Source organism: Panulirus ornatus, chromosome 47, assembly GCF_036320965.1.
Source record: "Panulirus ornatus isolate Po-2019 chromosome 47, ASM3632096v1, whole genome shotgun sequence".
In the NCBI taxonomy this organism is placed as follows: Eukaryota; Metazoa; Arthropoda; class Malacostraca; order Decapoda; family Palinuridae; genus Panulirus; species Panulirus ornatus.
In genome coordinates, this window is record NC_092270.1 from 8,606,095 (window position 1) to 8,623,235 (window position 17,141).

The following is a 17,141-nucleotide window of genomic DNA, read 5'->3' on the forward strand; positions in this document are numbered from 1 at the left end:
TGTGACATGGCATACATGGGCTTCCACATTTCCATAAGTGCCTCTAATTTTGTAATTTGCATAATAAAATGATTCATATCAAGTGAGACCAGCACTTCCATTCACATAAAGTGTGTCCATTGCATTTAATCTTCACTCATTCCTCTACCATCATTTTCTAAAATATCCCTAGCCCTAATCATTCTTCTCATTGCATCTATACATGTCCCATACATTCTACCTCTTCTCTTCTACCCTCTGCTGTGCTGCTATACAACCTAGGATCAAAAATCTAGCATCGTCAAGAGCAGTTTAAACATGCATAGCTTCAACATTTGCAGACATAAGCACAGCAAACCTCTGTTTCACCACTATCGCTCCATAAGCCATCCTCTAGCTATAGCATTAGAACACATAAGCACGGCAAAACTGTTTCACCCCTATCGCTCCATATGCCATCCTCTCTTTTGTCCCCACAAACATTTTTGAGGCATAAACTTCCAAAACTTGCTAATGTATCTGCAATATATGTTTGGAATTCATTTTGTTTTCTAGAACTAACTTTGAAAATTAATGAATGTACTTTTTGGCTGTCTCAATACCAGGGGACAGTTTTTCACCATTTGCTCTGATATTAATGCCAAGGAAGTGAGACAACAAGAGCAAGGGCAACAATAACGTCCATTTGAAAAATGGTGAAGTAGTGAACTACAATTAGTAGATCACTCAAATTTCTGGAGGATTGCGGGGTGGGGGCTTGAAACCTTTGATATTTTCTGAGCTAGCCAAATATTTGAAATTTCACTGGAATTTGTGAGTTCCAGAATTTCAGATAGTCAGATTTTCAGGGTGACTATTTTTTTGACTATCCTATCATCCACTCATACACACACATATACATAAATGTCCATACACATACTTATACATATCAACATATATATACTAATGTTATCACAACCTTTTACAGCAAACCACATCTATTTTTGACAAAAATATAAGCCTGGCTCTCATTATTTCTAAGAGTTTCTTGTCATCATATATATTTCATATATCTTCATTATGTTGTCTATACTCCTGCGGCCAACTTTGCTATGCAAGCTATCAATCTTGACTGCAAATCCATTCATTATACATGGAAAAAGTAATCCCTTAGACAAGCTTCTTGCATTATCTAGACTTAAATTTTTCCCATTCTATCTATCTATCTATATCTCTGATGCCTACTCCATTTGGGAACTCCCCAATTGGGGGTGGCCATAGCAAAAGTTTCCCAAACTGGAGAATTCCCGGGCTGCTTCTTAGCCTTTAGCGCCTTACCCTTAACAGGCCACTAGCAGAGGGGAAGTCTAGTGCAATGTTCTTACTGACTACCTCTAACTACAAGCTTTCAATATATCTTCAATCCTTCTTACATGACTGCTTTCAACTTCACCTCTTCTATTACAATTTTTACTGAACTTCACTCCTAAATATCCAAATTCACCAACAATTTCCACAATCTGTAATTTTTTCATACTGAGTAACTAGTATTCATACTGAATAACTAGGTAGTGCCACGAATACACCAACAAGGACCTCATTTACTCACATCCACTTTCTTGCTGTGACGTATAATGCACCAACACCAAATCCCTCTATCCACATCCCAGTCCTGAAGCCCTCTGCAGTTTCCCTGAACCATTTCATACGCCAATTAAGCTAAATAACATGCTCACCTCCTACAGGTTCAGGTCCCAACAGCTCAAAGCCTTTTCACTCAATCCTTCTATTTACTTTTTGGTCTCCCAATCCACCTTATGCCCTCTACCTTTGACACATATATCCTTTTAGGCAGCCTCTTTCACTCACAATAAAAACATAATCTCTAGGTTTTATAGAACTAATGTCTTTATAAAATAAATGTTCGTTTTTTTAATCATTTTATGTACCAGTCCATCAGTTTATATCGAGCCACTATTTACTAAGATCTGTGCCACTTAACTATAAACCCTTCATTAGGTTTTTGAAGTTACAGTATAATATGTACAATATAATAATCTGAATCTAATTTTCTAAAGTTACACATTTGCTGCATTTTTTACTGGTAAGGTAATTTCTTTTTAAACAGTGTACTCTTAAATTACATAGCAGTATAGTCACAAAATCATTAAACAAGTTAAAAACAAAAATCTATACTGCTGTGATCATAAATTCAAAAGACTTACAAGATTCTAGTCATCAGCCGCTTCCTAGTGCACTGCCAGAATATCATACAACTAAGATAGCAAGTCTACATGAAGCATATTCAACTATTTTCCAGTTTGTATACACATTGAGAAAAAACTACAAAGGGGTACACTAATCACTATAAAACATTAGAGAAAAGAAATTCGTATGCCATACAACACTTTCCTCCAAGGATGACATGAGGTAAACTAAACAAGTTAAATATACAAACCTGAGAAAAATATGATACAAGGAGGCAGAGGACACAGAACTGCAAATACACTGGTAGTGAGAAGAGGATAAAGTAGGCAGCAGTTCCCACATGACGGGACAGTTCAGGAATGGTCTCCTGTATGTTTCCATGCTCCAAGTAACAGTAGTACGAGAAAAGAGTCACACGCAGCCCAGCCCACATTGCACAAGTGTACAAGAGAAAAGTTCTGTAACACCTGGAAAGAACATCATAAATGGTATCTATCATGTTACAGAGATACAAGATTATATTTAAGAGCAATAATTTTCAATCTCCTCTAATTTCCAAAGGGATACCACACTGTGATTTTGTTCCTCAAAATTTTTGAGACTAAAACTAACTCATTAAAAATAGTGACACAAGATAATGAGTAAATTAATATCTAGTATGAATATGGAAATGCTTTACATATTATGTTTATATCTTCATGTCTGTCATAAACCACCAAGGTAAGTAATGGACATCAGCTATTCAAGATGCTTGCAGTATGGATCTACCCTCTTAAATTCCTCTATAATAAATCCCAGTATCAGAATGCATTTCAAAAGTAGCTCTAGTAAGTGATCTACAGTATTTCAAAGGAAGTCTAAATGACATATCTTGTTGCAATATTGTCAATTACGTGATTTTGTAAAAACTAAATAACCTTACCATCTTTTGTGGCCATAAATGAGGACAAGTATGAGCTGGACATAGATGTAGAAGAACAACGCCAAGTACAACAGTGTGGCAGTCACTGTCAGAGGTTCACGTATAGCCAATGAGGTCACCATATTGCAAATATGTCTAAGTGCCAGCTAACAGATAAGGCTCAGCAATCTCCTCCTAAGGTATAATAACCATCATGCCAACTACCTAAGTGCAAAAGAGAAAAAGTAAATTAGATAGATTTCCAAGAAATTAGTAAATATCGTGAGAGCAAATTATTTGAATCTTCCTCTAGAAAGGTGAGCAGGACTTGGAAGGTGAGGCAAATTGTGCAGTATGAAAGTATGTTAACATTATTTCTTCAGCATTATTTTCCCGATAAGTACATCACATACTGAATTCAGATAATGCAGGAAATGTACTATGGATAATAATAACTTGAACTAGTAATCATGTGCATTTTGTATGTCATATCTGAGGGAAGCTTTGTTGTTTTCAAGTGATCAAAAGAGAACTGGTAACATGCATTTTCACTCAATGAAACTCTGGAACCAAAATTTGTTCCTTTACGTCTGATATATTTTCAGGAAAGATAATCATTTCACCTGATTCCAATATGCTCTATGACAATCAATTTCGTCATAATGGATAACTATCTTCACTGAATCTTTAGTACTGCAGAAGCTATGGTTGACACTCTACAACCTTTGATGAGCTTCAAAACAATCATAAAGCCTTGGACACATTGAAAAAACTCACAGATGACAGCGTCACGATTGCAAAAATATAATGTGCGAGGAATACTGTTGACACTTCTACTGTCGTCATTTTGAAATTTTCTTTGTCATAACCACTTGTTTTAAATCCAAAAATTTACAGCCATTCTAAATATAACACAAGTAAAACAAAAACACACAAAGCAATGGAGTACTTTGCACTCAAATGCAAGCACATCAACACTCTACTTTATTTTTTTCTATCTATATATCTATATCTCTGACACCTGTTCCTTCCAGGAACTCCCATCGATTGGGTTTCCACAGCAAAAGAGTCTCCACTTGTCCCCAACCTTACATACCTCCCTCGCATACACCATTACACACATTATTCCACTATTTCTTTCCCTCCAGTACTTTTCCACTCTATTTCCCCATATCAAAGGTACTCTTCCTCTCACACCAATACCTGTAATGATACTGTCAACTACTTTCCTAGTAAACTCCCTGTTTTACATTCTTTTTATATGCCTAAATCTTTTCAAAGTATTGTGCTTCCACTCAACCACTCCACCATTCATTCCCTACCATACCAAGTCTCTCATACACCACCTCATTACTTTGTTCATTCCATCTAGCCATTCCACTGATCCTCCCAAATAGTCATTTTTTTGAATAGCTAAACTTAAAGGATTCAAATTATCCAGATTTAATAATAAACATTCAAATTAGGCTTTTCTACTTTCTGACAAGTTCACCTTCGAAGCAACAATCAAATTATCAGGTTACGTTCTTCTTGTCCATTTGATTTGTTACCCCACCTCCTTCCCTTACCTTACAAACTCAACCCCCCTTCTGAAAGTCACATACAATCTCTTTGTTCTTACCAAACAAAGATGTTTTTCCATTAAATCTTCAACACACTAACATTTCATCTACATCATTCTCTTCATCTGGTTCATGTACAGATAATAACCAGTGCTGTTCATTTGTTATAAAACAAAAATAGAAATGAACTTAATATGGTCATATTATAAAATTTTAATACTCTCAAATGATTTGAGTATAAACATGAGATTTGTAATATATTTAGCTTCTATCCAGAGGATTAAATATCAGCTGCAGAACCGTTACTCTAATTGATCATTCTCCATTCAAGTTCCAAGCCTCAACAAAGGTGAGCCAAGTTTGTGGGTAGATAAACAATGCACAAAAAAGTAAATATCAGACTAAAACTCTTGTTCCCTACTTCAATAGCAGCCAAAATATCGGTAAATATATGGATATAAAGTCTAAAGTAGCAGCAAGGTCTAAATACCATGCATGTTATCTCCACATTTGGATGCAAATATACACCATTTTGAATATCAAGGTCAGAATACACCACAATATTGTCATCATACTGCTACTGTTGTACTGGTTCCACCCAATTCAAAATAGTAAATATTCCGATAACACAGTAATCACCCTTCCCAGCATCTAAATGAAAGTATCATAACATTCCCAAATCTATCATATAACATGAAAAATAAAGTAAAATTAGGGTACTTTGGGAAGCTGGGTGAGAAGCTCAAATGGAATACTAATTTCTAAATATTCTAATCACCAGTACTTTTATTCCATAAATTCCTTAATTAATCACAACCTTCAGTAATGTCACATTCATTATGCAATAAAGACTGAAATAGCAAATTTGCAAAATGCTCAAATCACACTTTCCCGTTTAAATCGAGTCCACTAACAGGCGTTTCGGTATCACTGCCGTTTTGGACATCCAAGGAATTGGTTAGCTTAGATTAGGTTAGGTTTGCCTGAAATTGGGTTTTTTTTTCGATGGTCTTTAAAATCAATGGAACGATCTTGTCCTTCATTTGTATCACAAACAAGTGGATGTCAGAACCGTACTATTATTCCCTGCGTTTCAAGGACATCCATGTTATCTCTGTCATATCGGCCGTAACATACCATATGCTCATAATTGAAATAAACCTACATTACATAAATTGTTATTCCTATGACAACACAAAGAACTCAACCCATGACAAAAAGGGTAAGAGCTATATCTCCTACAATGAAATTCTCCACGAGAACCAAGACCCAGAATCGCATGAAAACATTTCTGGGTCAGTCGATATTCCCGACCCCATACACTCAAGATCTAACCTTAGTTATGGGTTCTCGGTGACATAAATATTTAACAAAGTTCCTAAATCACTTGTCAAAACTACTGTTAACACGTCAGTTCAGTTATGGGGTCAATAGAGGACAACAAAGACAAGAACCTGGAAGGTGGAAAATGCGGAGATGTTGGTTGGCGGCTCAACGATTTGTTTACCTCCGATGCTCACTTGTTCCGCAGCTGACGGCCATGCGCTCGTGCGTCCTTCACGGGTATGCGCTCGTGCGGCCTGCACGGATATGCGTCGAGCGGCCACCCCTAGGCCCATACAGTCATGCGGCTAATATCGTCGACTGTTTAATGATGTCATGCGTCATATAGGGCTACAAATCCATGCGTCGTATGGCTACAAGTCCATGCGTCATAGGGTACAAGTCCATGCGTCGTACAGCTACAAGTCCATGCGTCGTATGGCTACAAGTCCATGCGTCGTATGGCTACAAGTCCATGCGTCATATGGCTACAATATGGCTACAAGTCCATGCGTCATAGGGCTACAAGTTAATGCGTCATAGGGCTACAAGTCCATGCATCATATGGCTATAAGTCCATGCGTTATATGGCTACAAGTCCATGCGTCGTGCGTGTGATAACTCATGTGTGGCCACAGATCCATGCGTCGTGCGTCTCATAGCGCCATGTAGACACAGGTCTATGTGTCGTGCGTCTGATAACGTCAAGTGGCCACAGGTCCATGCGTCGTGCGTCTGATAACGCCGTGTGGCCACAGGTCCATCCATCTAACAGCGTCTTACGTTATATCAAAGACTATGGCGTTATATGGCCACAGGGCCCATGGGTTGTGCGTCTGATGGCGCTAAGCGTTTTGTGGCCTGTTTTAAAAGACTGGCGGGACCCATGCGTCATGCGGCCGACAACAACATGCGTCATATGACCACAAGCTCTTCTGTCCCACAACGCCATGTATCCATGGTCCTTGGCGACTGCCTGATATACCCACGGGACCATGCGTCATGCGTCACACGACGACGCCATGCATCGTCAGAACGGTTAAACTATGCGTCGTACGACTGATGACTTCAGTGCATCAACACAGCCATGCGTCCGACGACACGGTTCATCGAAAGGGCCCATCGGTGCGTCCATTGTAACCATGATTCATCGAACCTTGAAGCGAGAGGGAGTTGCGTCATATGACTTGAGATCACCAATTTGTGGCGCAGTTGGCCAAGACCTGCGACGCAAATGAGTAATTAGTCGACACATCCTTTCTTGTAATGGAGGCCTAATTAAAGTTCTCAAAGCAATGGTAGAGTACCCCATACCATCTCAAAATCTCACAGTTCTCCTCCTCCTTATTGCGCATGCAGCAGCATCCTTTTTATCAAGGAAGATAGACTGTTTATCTTGTATGATAATCTTTTGTCGACCAAGGTACACCATTAGTACTTGCCTAGTTATTATAGAGCGAGACCCCCTGGTCTGCTTTGGGGTGACTGAGGTAGATCTACTTTGAGGACCATAAGGTATAGCTTGGGGAAGGGGAGGGCTTAATGGATCCACCATTAATTACCTGTTCCACGTAGCGTATGTATTGTATATGTACTTTAGTCATTACCAGATGTGAGTGAGTATAATATCTAAGCATTGTACTGAAATAATTGGAAAATATCGGCTGCTGTGATGGCAGTAGCTTCGTTACTTTGCATGTCGCCAACCATGTTGCCTAAGACCCCTTAATTGGACGCCGTTATGCCAGAGACCTAAGTTCATAATAGTTTTTGCTGCATACTGCAACATATATGCATCATTATTTTGGTTGTCGGTGAGATAATGCATAAACTAGATTATTTTTTGGATTACTTATCATTGTATATGTGATGAATTCCATAAGATTAATCTATTAATATATATACACTCAGTATATTTTGTTTTCTAGCTTTTTGTTGAGTGTAAGTCCAATGGACACTCAGTTACCCTATACCACATGTTTCATGCACCATCACCTGTTCATAAGAAGATGGGGAGAGGTTACCAAGTGGGGTAAGGAAAGGGAAAAAGGTACATATAAGAAAGGTGGATATATATATATATATATATATATATATATATATATATATATATATATATATATATATATATATATAGAGAGAGAGAGAGAGAGAGAGAGAGAGAGAGAGAGAGAGAGAGAGAGAGAGAGAGAGAGAGAGAGAGAGAGACGAGAGAGGTGAAGAAAAATGAATTCCAAGGTAATAAGATAGTTTCTTTTTTATAATCTGGTGTTTTACGTCATTTATTAGCCTGGGCTGCTATTTGTGGCAATTACTAATATAAAATTGTTTGTACTATTAACATGTTATCATTTCCCTTTCAATATTATGCCTTCAACAGGTCATGGATTGGACATTCAAAAGTGAATTACCGTACATCATCAGTCAGACATATTTGGCTGTTAAGCCGCAATGGCTTTCATGGGATTTGAAGCTCATGGTCAAGGAAATTGTGCAATTGAGAGACTGTGACAGTAATGTTGCAAGCTCCACTGGTGCATTGCACATATGTATTAGTAATTGAATAGCCTGGGAGGCTTAAATTTGATATATATAATAAAGATAAGTGTTGTCAAACTGTAAGCTTTTGCACTATATTAATTACGTCTTTATGTATAGTAAGACTTAAGTAATATAGTGTGAATGATATAAGATATAAAGATAATTATATATTTGTACCATTACGAGGAGGTAAGACCTACACTCGTGAGGTTCCATATCTTTATCCCTTTAAGATATCATTTAACCATGTTTACATGGATGTAAATTCTAATCATATTTGTAAATTGTTTCTACATATATGAAAATGAAATTAGATAATGTATATGAAAATGGAGAGATGTTATTTTCACTTAAATATATTTCGGTTGTCATGACAGTAGTGTTGTGGTCACGTGACAGTGACATGTAAACACGAGTCAGCTGGGACCTCAGTGAGTAAATATATGTCATTTATTTTACTCACATATTGCTTGTATATTTTTTGACAGCTGAATATTCTGTATCATATTACTGAAAGCTTGTTGTATTCTCGAGTGACAGTACATATGTGCCTCAGGAAATAACCGAGTTGTGTAATCAGTAGTTTAGACTCCCAGATCTGTAATTAAGGTTCATGAATATTGTAATTTTGATGCTTTGAAGAAGCTTTTATTGAGTTTTCCTGAAGTCTCTAAGAATTTAGGTATATATCTGCCGTTTACGCCTCTCAGAATTTACAAAATTTGTTATAATTTTTTTTTAGATTGTACCCCCATATTTGTCGATCCCTAAGTGTATTTAATCTTGTGGGGGTTATTAGGGAAGGTAGTAACTCATTGTGAAGATGATTGTGTTGCATTGCTGTTCTAGGAAGAAGATCAGTCAAGTGTCATGTTTGACTTTATTTTCAGAGCCATGGCATCTTACTTTGAGGAACACAATTGTCAGCCTCTCCAGTCAGGGCAAACACCAGACCATTACTTACACATGGCTCGACTGTTGCTTCACGGAGGCTTCTGGCAGGTTAGGTCATATATATATATATATATATATATATATATATATATTTTCTTTTTTTTTTTGCTTTGTCGCTGTCTCCCGCGTTTGCGAGGTAGCGCAAGGAAACAGACGAAAGAAATGGCCCAACCCACCCCCATACACATGTATATACATACGTCCACACACGCAAATATACATACCTACACAGCTTTCCATGGTTTACCCCAGATGCTTCACATGCCTTGATTCAATCCACTGACAGCACGTCAACCCTGGTATACCACATCGCTCCAATTCACTCTATTCCTTGCCCTCCTTTCACCTTCCTGCATGTTCAGGCCCCGATCACACAAAATCTTTTTCACTCCATCTTTCCACCTCCAATTTGGTCTCCCTCTTCTCCTCGTTCCCTCCACCTCCGACACATATATCCTCTTGGTCAATCTTTCCTCACTCATTCTCTCCATGTGCCCAAACCATTTCAAAACACCCTCTTCTGCTCTCTCAACCACGCTCTTTTTATTTCCACACATCTCTCTTACCCTTACGTTACTTACTCGATCAAACCACCTCACACCACACATTGTCCTCAAACATCTCATTTCCAGCACATCCATCCTCCTGCGCACAACTCTATCCATAGCCCACGCCTCGCAACCATACAACATTGTTGGAACCACTATTCCTTCAAATATATATATATATATATATATATATATATATATATATATATATATATCGTCTTTGATTTGTATGAAAATGTATTTCCGCAGCTTCCGACAGATGATTTTTTTTTTTCTACTTTTCAGACTAAATGCCATTGATCCTGTATGTAATGTGTAAAAATCCTTGATCTCCTCAACCCAAACTTCTTTACTGTTCTCATTATTTGTTGGATATAATAGGATGAAAGTCGTAGAATATGGAAAGAGGATTTTAAAGAATAAATGGAAAAAAAATGGTAGGAATAGAGCTAGAGTGAGAGTTTATGGAAGAGGAAGACATTACAAAGAAGGAAGTAAGAAGAGCAACACAGCTGTTAAAAGAATGCGGATGCCCGGGGGCACATATGCAAAGGTGAGCAGTTGTGAATTGTGGAGGTGGAGCTGCTGGAGTGGAAAATTATATCATTCATGTATTCAATACCTGGATTATTACTTCTGTTAAATAAAATATATCAAGATATTTTAAAGAATTTTGTATTCACCAAGCATTTTTTATATCTAACAAAATAGATGATTCTTATCCCACCTATTGGCAAAATCTGTATAGATTCGTGTCCCCACCCTCAGGCAAAATCCGTTCTGATTCATATCTTGCTCACTGATGGTTGGCTAGTAAAAAAAAGAAGAATGCATTTAGTTGAATGCTTACTCTATCCACAGCTTGTCCCTGTTTGCCCTGCCTTCAAAAGTCAGTGTAACCATATCAGTGTATCTACCGTGAATCATAAAGGTACTCAAGGATTACGTGATGCAAGTTACTTTATCAGATAATTCAGGTTGTGACACAGACAACCCAAGTGCCTTTGCCTCTTCCTCATAAGTAACTTCCACTCCAACACCAACCGAAGCCCATATCATCTTTTTTTTTTTTTTAAGTTTTCTTTACAATTTTCTAAATTAGATGATGAAGAGATCATGGTAAGTTATTCTTCAACTCAAAAGTGCAGGAATGGTCTGGAGAGTCCACCCATGGTGTGCCAAAAAATATTTAATTTTTTTCCACGTAGGATATGTCTGTATCATATTTTTGAAGACGATATCCATGAAAAAAGGAAGGCTTTCTTCTTGTATTGTGGGAGGATCTTGAATGGAGAGGGGTGGGTCTGGGGTGGTGGTAAGGATGTTTTGATGTAACTATATGATAATCATTATTTATTTCCAGGAGTGATTTCATTCTGCATACACCTAATCAAATTACACTCCTTATTGGTTTCTCCTGGCGTATTTCATAGTAAACATATATGTCCTTCATATATCATATATTATGTATATATTTATGTACATCTTTTCATACTATTCGCTATTTCCCGCGTAAGCAAGGTAGTGCTAAGAACAGAGGACTGTGCCTTTGAGGGAATGTCCTCACCTAGCCCTATTCTCTGTTCCTTCTTTTGGAAAAATGAAAAAATGTATGTACATACATTTACATATTTATGTGGGAAGAACATTATTTACAAGAATTAATAATTGATATTTTCATAAAAAAATAAACAATACAGTATTGCTCTGAAATTAATTATTTCTATTATAAAATTGACTATGACAGTGGGCATGTAACTAACATTATGCAGAGATGATGTATGTGCACTCTTTACGAGGATCTGAGGGCGATAGGGATTCATATTTTTCAAAATATGGCCAGAAGCATCACCTGTTTCTCTTATAAGTGAGTCTCAGCAGTGAGCATTTCAAACATTAAGAGGGAAAATTAATGTGCACTGCAGTCATCCATGTTCATGTCAAGTAACGTGCATTGAAGCTTAGAGTTAAAGCTTAGTTTCTTGTACTTTATAGTCCATGCATCACACGTAGATATTATGTTTATGTGCCCATAGTACTGGATCTGAACATGACTTATCACGCCTGATGTTTGTAGGATTTGCAGGTGGAGTTTTATGAGCTTTTTGGGTATGGAGAAAAACCACCCCCTCCGACTTCAAAAGCATTTGTGGAAAATCTGACAACTTCAACCATAACAAAACTAGGTAAGTAACTTGCTGTAACAAAACTGGGTAAGTAATTGTTCAATTTAATGCTGTAGTAGTTTTCAAAAGCAGTTTTACAGTCATATTTGTAATCACAATTTTGAGCTAAATTTGACTTATTAAAAAGTTATATTTACCCAAAGATTTTACTGTAAAATTAGATGTTTTTACTACATGATATTGGCGATAGTCTTACCATATTATGTAATGCATCAGTACATTAATATTAGTGAAATTAGTATTTGTGTTATTGACTTACTATGCATTGCCAAGATTATATTGTAAAAAAGATATTAATTGAAATTATATCAAATTTGTTTTTATTTTTCAATAGAATATAGAAATAAAGCAGTAATTCTGAACTGACGATGTATATTGAAAACTAAGATACTTCATTAGGTACAAGATTATGTAGGATTGAGGTCTTCTGGTACTCGGCGAGGCTGTACATAAGTCGAGCATAAATGGGTAAACAGCTAACCCAGAGGAAGTAAGTCTGCTTGGTTCAAAGTATCATCAGACTTGCAACTGGTATGGAAGGAAATTGTACGACACAGATGAATCTTGTAGACAAAAACAGTAGCCTTTTGTAAGTGAATTTTACAGTACTGAGGTTTATATACAGAATTTCATATACAGAAGTTATGGCATAAAAAAGGGTTGAAACATTAGTCCCCTTATCTCATACTGCAGGAATTTAAGGAAACTATGGTGTCTGCCTAATTGTTTCACATGTCTATAATGATGTAGCAGTCATTAAAGGCAAGCCCTTTGTGAGAATTTGCATTTGTGTTACTATCTGAATTTTTTAAATGTATTCTATGTCAAGGTTTGGAAAACACAATAAGTTTAATGGTTTATTGAGTGTATCTGGTAAGTTGTATGGGAGAATGATGATTGACAGGGCAGTGGCATTTATAGAAGAATCATATTAGGGAGAAGCTTTGGGGTTTAAGGAGTTGTAGATGTGTGGATCAGGTTTTGGCTTCGAAGAATGTGAGAAATACTTAAAATACTGAGGGATTTGTATGTGGCTTGTACAGACCAGGAGAAATGGTGTAATAAGGTTGATAGAGATGCTTTGTAGGTCTTCTGAATATCTGGTGGGGGAGGAAAGCTACTGGAAGCAGTAAGAAATTTTCATCAAGGAGGATGCATTCCACATGGGAGCAGGTTAAGGTAGGTTCCATTTGGATAGGAAGATGCTCATCAGTGCTGTATTCCTTTCTCTCCTCTGACAATGATGCACCCTCCTCAAAGGTGATTTCTTGTTCGTAGTGTTACTACTTGCAGGTGGAGTCTGGAAACACCCCTCATAGATACAGCTCATTTTGGGGGTTAGAACAGTGCTCTAGCTCCCCAATGAGCAAGTGCTCTCTCAGATGCTCATAGGGCTTTACCTGTGGTAAAGAAATGGTTTTTCATTTTTCAAAACCTACATTTTTACAGTTAAATAATATTTGGGCTTTAATAAATTTTCTTTAGAAATAAAAGACTAATTGTTAGTTCTTTTTATATTGCTGACGTAATACTGAGATCTTATGTAACTCATTCAATAGTGATATATTTTATGAATTTGAACAAACTTATTCTTTTGTCTACAGGAGGTCAGTGCCCTGTATGCCTCAAAGAATGGGCTGAAGGAGATGAAATTAAAATGTTACCATGTAAACACAAGTTCCATCCAGCTTGCATCTTACCTTGGTTAGAGAAGGTAAGAGTTAATTATGTAGAAAATTGATAAATACAGCATACAAGTATACAGTGATACTGCATTAATGATTTAAGAAACAGTTTGAAGGAGATAATGTGGGATGGTTTATGAAAACAACATTTCATACAGTATAGATTATTGATTATGGTAAAGGCAACATTAGTGTTTATGAAATTATGTAAGAGCAGTCATTTTTTATTTTGAAGAATGTACTTACCCATACTACTCAGTACAAATATACATCAAAGATTGTATTTCAAATAAGGGGGAGGTGTTGACAGAATTTAAAGTGAGGTGGTGTGTAACGAATATGGAGTTGAGAGAGGAAATTTAGGTATAGTAGCAATTAAACTTTCCTAAATAAGGGGTATGGACAGAAATAGTTGTTGCAGTAGTTAAAGTGTTAAATAGTTGAGAGTACTTGATTACAGTAGTATGTGTTTCATGTAGCTACCTTACCGTGTTGGGAATAGATATCAATTTTATAAGTGGTACTGTTAAAGAAATAAAAGTAATGCTTTTTCCTTTATAAATGACTTTTTCATCTCATTTGTGTAATGTCCCACTGGAAAAAAACACTAAGAAGCCTGGTAATTTTTAAAAATCTGTTTGCCATGATAAGTAGTGTTTGCCAAATCCATGTGTGTTACAAATTTGAATTATCATCATTCAGCACCTCCTGAGTCAGAGCATTTGCAAAAGACAAATCTGTTTTCCCTAATTAATATTAAATAAGTATACAACCATAGGATTAATTTTATTAGGGCGTATACCACTTCAAGGCTGCACTCCACACAGGAGCAGAGAGGCCCTTAACAAGACTGTACTCCTTTCCAATCATCTATAATGATACAGCCTTGCTCCTTGCTCGCAGTTTAACCCCATAATTATATACAAATTTAGGCTGCCATGTGCCGCAAAATTCTAAAGTTATCATGCCAACCACTCCTACTCTAAACACTCCATAACTAACGACCAACCCTCAAGTAGAAAAAAATAGCTTACCCTTGCCTCACGCTTGACCAGCTTTTTGAGCAGTGCAAGGGTTTCATAGAGAGGACTCCTAAGGTAGGAAGGCGAGGTAGTGTATATATTTATAGACTGTACCTTATCTTCCTGCAGCAGGTTTCCCTTCTATCCTTGAGGTGCCTGCAGCATTCAGGAAGCTGGCCACATCTACCAGTTGGGACCACAGGTCATAGTGTTGTAATGTGTGTGCATATATGGAGGTGCAGGGCAACTGGGTAACAGTGTTGTGAACAAGTATGAAAAGAATAGATGTACATCCTCCATCCTTTTTTTCCAGACGAACTCATGTCCCATGTGCCGTCATGAGCTACCTACAGATGATGCAGACTATGAAGAGTATAGGAGGCAGAAGGTAATTTTTGATTTAATGTAGGAATTCCTAATTGTACAGTTGATAGCAGTCTTGTAAGTAACATTTTTAACAACTGTAGAATTTTTCTGCAACTGCTGCTGGATGATCTTCATTATTCAATATAAATATATGAAAAGAGTAATTAACCAAAATGTTCATGTAAGAGGATCTTTAAGTTCTGCAGCTGTAGATAGGGTAAAATACTTATTACGAGTGGTTAGTAAATCTATCCAGGCCAAACTCATGCTACTTTTTAGATATCTCATTAAACAGGTAAATTGATGTACACACACAAGAAAACCATAGCACGTGGTGCAACTGACACCCACATAAAACAAATAAAATAGGAGCAAAAGATAGATATGGGATTTTTATGAAATGGTTAATGAGATTTTGAGTTTGGGGCAGACCTTTAGGCAGACCAGTAATTGAGTTTGATTTGTTGTGATTATGCATATGGAAACCCAAGTGGGTGAAAAAGTCATAAGTTTAGGTGAATTTTTTGCCATATTTTGAACTCTCCCACATCATTGCATTGATTTGGTCATGGTCAGCCAATTCTCATTTTGACAATAAATGTTAATTATAATGGAGACTAATAGAATTATCTTTCTTTACAGGAACGGGCAAAGAATCGTGAAGCTGATCTTGAGATACTTCATAACTCGATGTTTTCATAGCAGTATATGAGACTATTATCAAGTTCTTAACCCAGCTTATTGTGTTACCTTTGATTTCCCAATAATGTTTGATTTTTCTCTAGTACTTGATCCATCTCATGTCATTAGAAATGGAGGTAAAGGTGATATATCAAACACTGTATGGCCAGGAATATTTCACATCCTTAATCCTGGTTGTCTGCATCAAGCACATGAAGTACTTATTGTCCAGACCTGTAATTGCTGAAGCCTCAGTTCAGAAATTTAGTTCCAAAAGTTTTAACACTTTGTCATCCATTGTCATACAATATTACAAGGGTTGGAGTGTCATGTTAACTTCCATACTATGTATGACAGAATAGGTATGCATGTTGTAAATATTACAAGCACTGGCTTATCCAACATTAGACACAAACTATGAAGTCTGATCAAGAATGCAGTGCATTGTGTATTCCGTATTTGCTCTAAATATTAAAGTAGAATGTAAAGTATTCCCTACAGATGTTTCCTAACTACTTCTGTACACATAACTTCAAAATTAAATCAAGTAAGTATCTACCACTGTTTTTTTATCAAGTTTTCATCACCTTAGTTTGGTTAATTTGTAGATTTTTATGAATGACCAACACAAAAATATGGAAGAGAAACTTAAAACATCTGTGATGTTTTCTTTTCTAAAAAAAAAAAAAAAAATAGCGTTCTGCATTAAAATCAAAATTCTATAGAAAAACTACTGCTGGGAAGTGTTGATGTAAAGGGAAAAGTACAGCCAGAGGAATTAGGACCAGAAGTTATACAAAAATAATGTTTCAGATAAACTTGGCTTCATATTTCCTATTACAATAAATGCATTCGACTATGTGCTTTACAACAGTGAATAAATGAAAAAATTGGAGTTTTCCAACATTACTTATTTATAATTACCCCAGGACAAATTTCTGTGAAAGAATCCTGGTGTTATCCATGATCTTTTCAACGGTTCCAGCAGCCTAAGGCTACACTACTTCCAGTAGCAAAGAAATGTAGACTCCTTTGGAGTGAGAACTTCTCGATGAGATTGTACTCCTAAGGATACCACCTCCATTAAAAAGTTTTTCACTTGCGGCGCATCCTCGAGTAAGCAAAGTCCTGCAACACATTAGCATGTTATTTACATACCTTTTTTTTCTCAAGCTTTCCAACACTGGTGAGGCAACACCATGAATA

The 17,141-nt window shown here is 36.7% G+C and overlaps 2 protein-coding genes across 7 annotated transcripts in view; one reads left to right on the forward strand and one right to left on the reverse strand.

Annotated features, from left to right (window-relative positions):
* Positions 1 to 6,199, reverse strand: part of LOC139763510 (integral membrane protein GPR137-like) — a 61,648-nt gene extending 55,449 nt beyond the window's left edge. For both annotated transcript variants that reach the window (XM_071689659.1, XM_071689658.1), the window contains exons 1-3: positions 6,084 to 6,199; positions 3,089 to 3,292; positions 2,417 to 2,633 (exon numbers count right to left, since the gene is read on the reverse strand). In XM_071689659.1, coding sequence (XP_071545760.1) covers positions 2,417 to 2,633; positions 3,089 to 3,210 — 339 coding nt within the window. In that variant the 5' untranslated portion in view covers positions 3,211 to 3,292; positions 6,084 to 6,199. The remainder of the gene's footprint in view (positions 1 to 2,416; positions 2,634 to 3,088; positions 3,293 to 6,083) is intronic.
* Positions 6,200 to 7,334: 1,135 nt separating this feature from the next.
* Positions 7,335 to 16,491, forward strand: LOC139763512 (E3 ubiquitin-protein ligase RNF181-like). 5 transcript variants are annotated; one of them, XM_071689662.1, is made up of 6 exons: positions 7,335 to 7,467; positions 9,384 to 9,495; positions 12,073 to 12,181; positions 13,786 to 13,895; positions 15,202 to 15,276; positions 15,897 to 16,491. In XM_071689662.1, the coding sequence occupies exons 2-6, from the start codon at positions 9,388 to 9,390 to the stop codon at positions 15,954 to 15,956; spliced, it is 462 nt and encodes a 153-aa protein (XP_071545763.1). In that variant the 5' UTR covers positions 7,335 to 7,467; positions 9,384 to 9,387; the 3' UTR covers positions 15,957 to 16,491. The 5 variants fall into 5 exon arrangements, with proteins under 5 accessions (XP_071545763.1, XP_071545764.1, XP_071545766.1 ...); XM_071689663.1 differs by having other exon boundaries at positions 12,082 to 12,181; XM_071689665.1 differs by lacking the exon at positions 7,335 to 7,467 and adding an exon at positions 7,510 to 7,528 and having other exon boundaries at positions 12,082 to 12,181; positions 15,897 to 16,211.
* Positions 16,492 to 17,141: the final 650 nt, after the last annotated feature.